Source organism: Limulus polyphemus, unplaced genomic scaffold (genome assembly GCF_000517525.1).
Source record: "Limulus polyphemus unplaced genomic scaffold, Limulus_polyphemus-2.1.2 Scaffold1108, whole genome shotgun sequence".
In the NCBI taxonomy this organism is placed as follows: Eukaryota; Metazoa; Arthropoda; class Merostomata; order Xiphosura; family Limulidae; genus Limulus; species Limulus polyphemus.
Genome location: NW_013666718.1, coordinates 250,234 through 259,975, shown reverse-complemented (window position 1 = coordinate 259,975; position 9,742 = coordinate 250,234). Strand labels below are relative to the sequence as shown.

The window sequence follows — 9,742 nt, the reverse complement described above, 5'->3', positions numbered from 1 at the left end:
CATTTGTCCAACTTCAAAATGTCGACCCTTGGCCTTCTTGTCATAAAAATGCTTCTGATTACCTTGAGCGGCATACAAACTCTGTTGAGCAAGTTGACAGGTTTTCTCCAGTCGGTTTCTGAGGTCTAACACATACTGGTATGTGTTCCTTACTTCTGACTCTTCTTCTCTCATCCATAGCTCTTTCAATATTTACATTGGACCTCAAACTGTTCTTCCATACAGTAACTCGAATGGTGATAATCCTGTACTTGCTTGTGAGACTTCTCGATAAGTGAATAACACTGCCTGTAAGTACCTGTCCCAGTCATGTGGTCTCTCTTGGCACATCTTCTTTAGCATACTCTTTAAAACTCAATTGACTCTTTCACAAAGTCAATTACATTTAGGATTGTACAGGGTGGTGAAGAGTTGTCGAGTACTGATGAGTCTGCACACTTCCTGTATCAGTTCTGAAGTAAACTGGGTCCCTCTATCACTCAGGATTTCTCTCGGAAAGCATACTCTGAAAAATATCTCCAAGAGGTCTTCTGCTACTCTCTCTCTGTCTCTATCGTTGGCAATGCCATTGCTTTTGGATAACGTGTTGCATATTCAACTACTTTTAGAACATACTGGTTGCCCTTGTCACACACAGGTGCTAGTAGCACGTCCACAACTACTCTGCTGAACGGCTCTTCTATGAGAGGCATCTCCCCAATAGCACTTTGACTACCTTCCTTCTAGGTATTGTTCTTTGGCAGATGTCACATGACCTGCAGAATCTACTCACATCTTCGATGACTCCCGGCCAATGGAAGTTACTGGTGATTCTGTCTGCCATTTTCTTTGTTCCTAGGTGTCCTACCACAATTGATTCATTAGCCAACTTCATTACTTCAGTCTGTTATTCTGTTGGTGCTATGATCTGTTTAACTTCTCCAGTATAACTGCCTTGATGGATTCGGTATAGAACTCCATTCTGGTCCTCTATTCTATAAGTATCTTTCCAATTTGTTTTGTGCTCGACTTTCTTCCAGGCATTGCCCCAATGTTTCTGCAGTGAAAGGTCTTTCTTCTGTGCTTCATTCAGTTCGGGATATCGCCTTCTTGCATCTGCCTAGTTCCTCAAAGTTTCTACTACCTGGTATGTTTCCTATCACCAAGTCGTGTATTGGTTCCTTGATACACATGGTCTCAAGGTCTTCTACATAATATAGAGTATCCACCTATATTTTGGCTATAGGAAATTTTCTCACTGTCCCATCAATTAGCACACACAGACATACCTTGCCTGTCATCTGATCATCGGATACTAGATTGGTTCTCACTGCTGCACTACTGCACCCAGTGTCTTGTAGAACCTTCACTTTCTTGTCCCCAACATAACATTCACATATTGGCATATTATTATTTGTTGGCACTTCTTGATATTTGTCACATGCTCCCATCACTATTGGCACTGTTGGTCCATTTAATAATTTGAGCCAGCCATTAGTTGTGCACCGATCAATCATGATTTCTTGTATTGAAGTTGACAAGTAGACTTGATTCTCTTTCTTCTGGCAGCAGCATCCATAGTGCCAGTCACTCTTTTCATGTTTCTTACCAGCAGTGTCTTTGTAAATGGCCCCAGCTGCTTTATGCTGAGGTTTCTGCTGTTGTTTGCTGGTAATGGACTTGCACTCTTTTGTAATGTGTCCCATTGTATAACAAACATAACATCTTTTTTTCCCTTTTGTCTATTAACCTCCTGTCCCCTTTGGTAAACTCCTGCTTCTGGTCAGCCATTACTGGTTTCAAATTTAACTGGACATTATTGGACTTGCCAGTTATACTACCCCCATGGGCTTCCATATACTGTTCTGCCAGCTTGATCATTTTGTCTACATCTTTTTGGTGCTCACTCCTTTAGGAACAGTGACATACCAGTTGAACACATGGTCATGAACTGTTCAAATACTAATAGGTCTGCCAGTCCCTCAAAACTATTTTCACACATGGCCATATCAGTCCATCTGGTGAAATATTGTCGAAGACATGCCACAAACTGAAATATAGTTTCTCCAGTGTCTGGTTCAGCTCCTCTGAATTTCCGACGAAAATCATCTTCAGTACGTTCATCTTGTTTAAGTAAAGCTACTTTTAATTTATCATAATCCATGGCATCTTTTGATGTCGTGCCTGAATATACTTGTAGGTTTTTTCCTGTGAGAAGTGGGCTGAGACAGACTGCCAAGTCGCCTTTGTCCCAGTTCTGACTTTGGGCAAATATTTCATATCTCTCCAGGAAAGCATCCATGTCATCTTTATGGTCATCAAATTTGGGCAACTTGGGTCGGCTAGCCCTGACTCCATTGTCATTCTTGGGTCCTTCTTCTTTCAGTTGGGTGAGTTTTGCTATCTCAATTTGTGCCCTTATACTCTCTATGTCTAGTCTCTCCATGCTCTCTTTTTTCTCCTTTCTCAATTTGTGTTCTCATTCCATTTCTAGTTTCTCCTTTCTCTCATTTTCTTCTTTCAGTCTTTCTTTTTCTTCTTTCTCAATTTGTCTCTTCTGTTGCCGTCCTTCTCTTTCCAGTTCTTGTTGTTGTTTAATAAACTCTCACAGTTCATTGTCTTTTAACCAAACTTGGGATCCTCTTTGTACCCACTTATCAAAATCTGTTCACGTGGTTATATAGGTTAATTTTAATCTCTACACTATTTTGATTACCACTACAGTGTATGTGTATATATAGGCCTACTTATCTCCGCTGTCGTTCACGTTTTCTTCTATCGCCGTTTACCACTGTATAATCCTGGCTGGCTCGCCAATTGTCAGAATTCAAAATGATATATATATTGTTGCGTCAGTGAGATCACGTGACTAGTATCACGCCACCCGTTTTCTAGAACTATCCCGTTCCTTCGGGACTGCTCTAGCATTTGTTAGATTGGGGGTGGGCTGGTATATATAAGATGGTCACGGCTTGACGTGACAATGTGTGTGTAGGTAATGAGTAATTGAACTGCAGTCAGAGAGAGACGTATTGTTGAAGTCGAGCTCATGAGACGTGAATTATAGTTTGTTATAGCGCGCCTGTTGAAGTTGAGTGTATCGTAAAGTTGTATTCGGAAAGAATAAACCAGTTTTATTTAAGAAAGGACTTGTGTCGCTTAAGTTTCGTCTGAACGAATTTACAGAAAATCAATTAACAAACGGAGACGTAACAATATATATAAATTCAACAATGAAAAAACAGCATGCACTTCACTCGTTTTCAAAATAATATATATATTCAGAACAAGTTAACTTAATCTAAATTAAACAGTCTTTTATATCATGACATATGCACACTGTTTTCATTTGTTGCATCATAAAAATAAGGTTTCACTTTCCATCAAAGATGTCCAGTATGTTTATTTTTCACCAAATTTGAAACATACTCGAGTTTTCAAATTCAGATTTCTCCATACATTTATTGTCAAATCCTCCTGTTTATTAAGCAGACTTTTCTGTTATTTACATGAAAATCCGTTTATTTGAGAATACAACAAAACAAACCAAAATAGGTTTGCAAGAATATTTATGCTACCATTACTCAAACAAATCAAACGTGATCTGAAATGACCAATGTCAATTCCAAAGTAAAAGTTAAATACTATACTTACACATTTCGCTATCTTGAAGCACAATGTCTAAAACTATACACAATTGAAAGTTAGTCTAAAAGTTATCAACAGATTTAACAGTTAAAAGAAAAAAAAAGTTTAAATTTGAAAGCTGTATATATCTTTCTTACAGGGGCAAACCTGTTTTTTTATACAAAAATGAATACACAACCAAAGCCAAGTTTGAACATGAAACACATCTCATAAATGATCTTTGCTACTGTTCTAAAGCGCTGCTGCTCCTGACCCTTATCCGATTTGCTGACCGAAAATGTAGCTTTTTACTTCTGGACATCATGCACTATCTTACCTGAAAAAAAGTTGGCTAATTGCCAGTTAAAGAAGCCACATCTTATATGTTTTCAGAACAGAGAATGTTAAAGTATTACTTAAATAATTTTGAAAAAGATTGTATATTGATTAAGAGGGTAGTAGACACATAGTACCGTTTTGTAATGCAATTTCAAATCTATGCAGGTTTTTTGTAACAAATGACCAAGAAAGCCTTTAAGTTAATTCATTCTACTGTTGCGTCATCGAGGTCACGTGACTGGTGTGGCGCCACCTATTTTCTAGAACTATCCTGTACCTTGGCTAATGCTCTAGTATTTACTAGATATAGGGTAGTCTGGTATATAAGAGAGGGTGACAACGTGACGGAATAATGTGTGTGTAAGTAATGAGTAATTGAACTGCAGTCAGAGAGAGACGTATTTTTGAAGTTAACGTTCGTTCGTTATAGTGTTTGTTTTAGCGCGAATATTGAAATTAAGTGTATCGTAAAGTTATATTCGGAAAGAATAAACCAGTTTTATTAAGTAAGGACTTGTGTCGCTAAAGTTTCATTGGAACGAAGTTACGGAAAATCAATTTAACAAACGGAGACGTAACACTACTATGCATTTCTATCATTTTTTATTATATTATTTATTCTGAATTTATTATTTATCATTCTATATGTGCAGGTTTCATATGATTGAGAAAACTGTTAACTTTATATTGTTCTAGCTGTCTTTGCTCCTTTGCTATTCTCTAGGAGATCATTCTCGTTCTGCCTCTACAACATCTAAAGGCAAACCATTCCAAAGGACAACCACCATGTTAGAAAAATGAAACTGTCTTAGCTGAAGACGACTCCTACCTTACCCATTCTCGTTTCCTCATTTTATATTGGCCCATTTATTAAAGGAATTTGGCACTACTCCATAATCGATATCTTGAGCAAATCTTCTGTTATTCAGCGGACCTAACCTCTGTAGCTCTAAAGTTAATTTAGATTCACCAAACCAAACCATACCGTTAGCAACAGCACACTGCTTAGATAGCTTGAGAAACTGATCAATCAAAATACCAAGATGTTTTTCTTAAAAACAGGTTGTTTAGTAAATCGAGTAAATAAGCTGAATGAAATCCTAGGGTTTGAAAAGTAGCAGGGATAAATGTCTGTCGAAAGCGCTAAGATTTTGTATTTCTTTAAATGTGATTTACCATACGTGTATATTTAGTGCATTAATACTTTGCGTAATAAGAAGTATACATTGTACAATTTTATTACTACTCTTGTTTTTTGTAGTACCATTTTATAAAAATCATTTGGAATTATGTGAAAATTTAACTAAACAGAGCGGACTATCGATTATATATTTATGATGCAAACAATATTTCTTAGATAATATGACTTTCTTTTTTCAATTTCATCTTATTACGCCACCTGTTGATACTGGATCTATATGGCCTTGTTTTTTGGAAGTTTTTGCTATGGCAAATTTTGTTGACATGTTTCACAAAGGAAAAGTGAGTTAAAAGGCTTTGTTTTTAGATTAACTAATTCTAATTTTGGCATTTATATCTGTTATGTTTAAAAACTAAGAGTTTGTTGGATGACTTGTATTGAAGTAGGAGGTGTATGACTATGAACTGAATATGACGAAAGGGTAGTGTGAACTTCCACATAAGTTTGAAACATTCAAACAATTTGCTGATTAACTTTAGTGATTTGAGAAATTGAGCAAAGCGATTAAACTATGATAGGGTTTCGTGCTTAAATAATCTGCTAAATGTGGGGAAGCATTTATTTATTTTTTAATAGTTAAATTCACATTTAAGGTTTGTGTTATGTTGCACTCTTGTTGGTGTAAAACGTGGATGTGAGGAATTTTATTTTCATCATAAACACAAGTGTGTAGCATGTTGATCATCTCAATGTTTTCTTGTTTCAATTTTCTTGCCCACTGTCAAACTCAAAGTAAAAGTAACTAGTAAGAGGCCCATGTATTAATATTGTGTTTGCTCAGTACTGTTGCTGTGTTAGACTTGGAGATAGTGCCCATAAAAATTGTGTATTAAAATAATAGATGCTTAGAGTGTATAGAATTTCTAAATCATTTTGGAATTCAAATGAATCAAAGTCTTAAACTTAATGTGATGTGTCAGTTTCTCTATAAGTATGTTCAGTTTGTTTCATTATTCTTTATTACTACATGGGATTAGGCTATTTTACATTGGAAACTTTGTTTAGGAAATGCACCATGATTATAATTTGTGGGACATCAAGAAGACTGTAGCCTGTTAAGAATGGCTTGACTCTCAAACCCCCTTAACAAATAGAAAAATCAATCAATAAATCCAGCCCTGAACCCACAAATAATTATTATTATGTATTATTTATTTTCTAACTCATGTGAAGTTGCTGCATCTTGTTTGTTTGTTGTTATGTGTAAAGCTATATAATGGACTATCTGTGCTACATATCTATATAGCAATTTGTTTCATAGAATTTGAAGGTATGTCTGACCTTTCCAAGTCTTGAAATTATGATGCCTTGTTCTAGTGCCCTTAGAATCCAATACAATAATATCTAAGGCATCAGCCTATAAATTTCATCAGTAATTTTTGAATACATAAGTTATATCATCCCTGACCCTTTTCTTAAAAAAAAGAATGAATTTCGAGATCTCAAACTATCCCTATGTGACAACCCATTCATCCTTCAAAGCAATCTAGTAGCCCACCTGTGAACTTTCCTCAACAGCTTTGTGTCATTCCCAAGATAAAGAAACCAGAACTATACACATTACTCTATATATAAACACATCATAATTTTTTGGGACAACATGGGACCTATTCATCCATCTCGGCTGTTCCATACTCTAAACTTAATTTTAAAAAAATCTTAAAGCCAGCCCTTATCATTCATATACTTATCAAGCTTTTTCTTAAACTTACTGTCTCTACAACATCTGAAGGCAACCCATTCCAAAAGCCAACCACCCTTTTAAAAAAATGAAACTTTCTAAGCTGAAGATGACTCCTACCTTACCAAAATATATATTTGTGTCCCCTAGTCCTACTATTCTCACTGTTAAATATAAAAAAAAAAAAGATGATGCATCAACACTATCAATTCCCTTTACAGTCTTAATCAACTCAGTCAGATCCCCCCTAACTCTTCTTTTTTCCAGAGAAAACAATTTGAGATATTTCAGCTTCTCCTTGTATGACAACCTCTCCATCCCAGGCACCATTCTAGTAACCCTTCTCTGAACTCTTTCCAACAATTCAATGTCTTTCCTAAGGTAAGGAGCCAAAGACTGAATACAATATTTCAAATGTTGCTTAACCAGTGACCTGTACAATGAAATTATAACCTCTTTAGACTTGTGTTCAATATTTCTATAGATATAACCTAAAATCCTATTTGCCCTACCACTAGCAACAGCACATTGCTTGGATGTCTTTAGAGACTGATCGACTATTATACCAAGATCCCTTTCCTTCTTAACACTGTTAAGGTTATTCCCATTCAAATTATTATAATCCACATATCATTATCTTACATTTATTATAATTAAAACCTATCTGCCATTTATTAGTCCAACTCACTAAATGATCTAAATCCTTTTGTAAATCAATAGCATCCTCTTCACAGCTAGCAACATCCAAGACCTTAATATCAAGAGCAAAGGTCCTAAGACTGAGCCCTGTGGTACCCCACTTGTGACATTGATCCACTTTGACTGAACTCCATTTGTAACAACCCTCTGCGTTCTTCCATCCAGCCACTCTTCTATCCAATTTAGTAACTTATCCCCCACATCTATAGAGCTAATTTTTTTCACAAGCCATTTATATGGCACCTTGTCAAAGGTTTTCTAAAAATCCAGATACACCCAATCTCCACCCTTACTCTCATCTACATAAGCAGTAACCTTTCCAAAGAATGTCATTAGATTTGTAAGGCAAGATTTTCCCTTAGTGAAACCATGTTGACTATCCAATAAAATTCTAAGCTTTGTTAAATGACTTTGCAAAGCATCTTTTAACAAACTTTCCAAAACTTTTCCCACAACTGATGTAAGACTAATGGGCCTATAATTACTGGGACACCTGATGCACACCTGATGAAACAACTACCATGCAGGCTTCCCTGGAGCATTAAGGATGTAGCCAGTACTGAAGTACAGTAGATAACAAAAGGTGGGATCGTACAACCTTCAAAGAGTGCTTGATCTTCTTCAAAAGTGATTTGATTGTCGGGAAAATATACCCAGATTCAGTATTTAGTTTAGATGGGAGAACATGGTAATTCATGTTGACATTTTTTCATTACCACAAACAAATTAATGTCTGGTTGTATTGGAAGGGGGTCCATTGGTTTCAAATGTTAGATCTGGCATCCAGTTATAGGTAAGTGGAGCTGAATGATGAGAGCAGACCTAAGGTTGCTTTCAGCATGTGAAATGGCTTATACAAGTTTTGCAGCATGCAATTCAGCTTGTGTAATGTGCCTCCCACATTTGAGAATCTAACAGAGCTTAAATGGAAAGGGCTGCAATGGGAGAAATGTTTAATTGATGTTTACAATATCTCAGTTTTTGGTCACACATTTGAGTCTGCAGCTGAGAACCTTCAAATGGTGTTCCAGTGGATAAGAAAGGGCAAGATTGAAATAGAAGCTAGGAAAATGTGCATAAATATATATACATAATTGGAATTTCTCGCCCATATATATATTTTGTGAGTAGAATTCTGCTAAATTAGCAGGGATGCAAGATTGGCTTTAACCTGTGACCAAGAAAGAAGTCTGCTGTTTCCTCATTTTGTGTCATATTATCGATGGTCCGTGACCAACTTCTCCAACATTACCTCACCATTAGTGGTTCTCATTAAAGCAGAGATGTTCTTTAGATATGTGGTAAGGAATATGAGCAAACATATCAGTGGCTTGTGGCATGCGAAAAAATGTTTGCATATAGAGGGCAGCATTGAACACGAATATGTGTGTGGAGGTAAATACCTATCAGAAATATATTTTCAGTGAAGGAAAATTATAACTTTTTTATTACTACAGTTGATTAATTGAAATTGTGATTAAGTTTGGGAGGGGGGCTTGTGATTCAGAGCTCTCAGGTTTAATTTCCATTGCCACCAAACCTGTTTGCCCTGCTTTTGTTATGGTAAAGCTACTAAAACTATCTGCCATAAATGGATTTTGAACTTCTGACCAGAGGGAAGGCAACTTTTTCCTTTCGGTTTCTTTTTCAGTTGTTGACAAGAGGGAAGATAACTGGCTAGCATCACCTGCTGCCAACTTTTTTCCACTTCCACGTACGGTAGTTTAAGGAACACTGTACAGATCAATTAGTATGGTTGTTGATTAATTGATTGGCACATACTACTTATGGCCCAGCTCTATAGAGATTGTCTCATTCACTTAAGGAAAAATAGTATGGTTGTTGATTAATCGATTGGCACATACTACTTATGGCCCAGCTCTATAGAGATTGTCTCATCCACTTAGGAAAATAGTATGGTTGTTGATTAATCGATTGGCACATACTACTTATGGCCCAGCTCTATAGAGATTGTCTCATTCACTTAAGGAAAAAAAGTATATATATATCAAGCATTCCCTCAAATTTACTGCACTTATCCCATCTGAAGGCACCCTATTTCAAAGGCCAAACACCTGTTAGGATATTAAAAAGGTTTATGCTGAAGAAATTTTCCAGTCTGCATAAATGTAAATGAACCACTTCTCACAAAAATCATTGTCCTTTTGAAGGTAAGATGCCTAGGATTATACAGTTCTGCAAATGAGGTTTAAACA

At 36.2% G+C, this 9,742-nt stretch overlaps 1 protein-coding gene across 3 annotated transcripts in view; it reads left to right on the top strand.

Annotated features, from left to right (window-relative positions):
- The first annotated feature begins 5,349 nt into the window (after positions 1-5,349).
- The window catches only part of LOC106462169 (MOB kinase activator-like 3), a 75,128-nt gene continuing 70,735 nt past the window's right edge, over positions 5,350-9,742 (top strand). For all 3 annotated transcript variants that reach the window (XR_002611176.1, XM_022389349.1, XM_013922068.2), the window contains exon 1: positions 5,350-5,427. Coding sequence is in view for 2 of the 3 variants with exons in the window: in XM_022389349.1 (XP_022245057.1) it covers positions 5,392-5,427 (36 nt within the window). In the remaining variant the exon portion in view is untranslated. The remainder of the gene's footprint in view (positions 5,428-9,742) is intronic.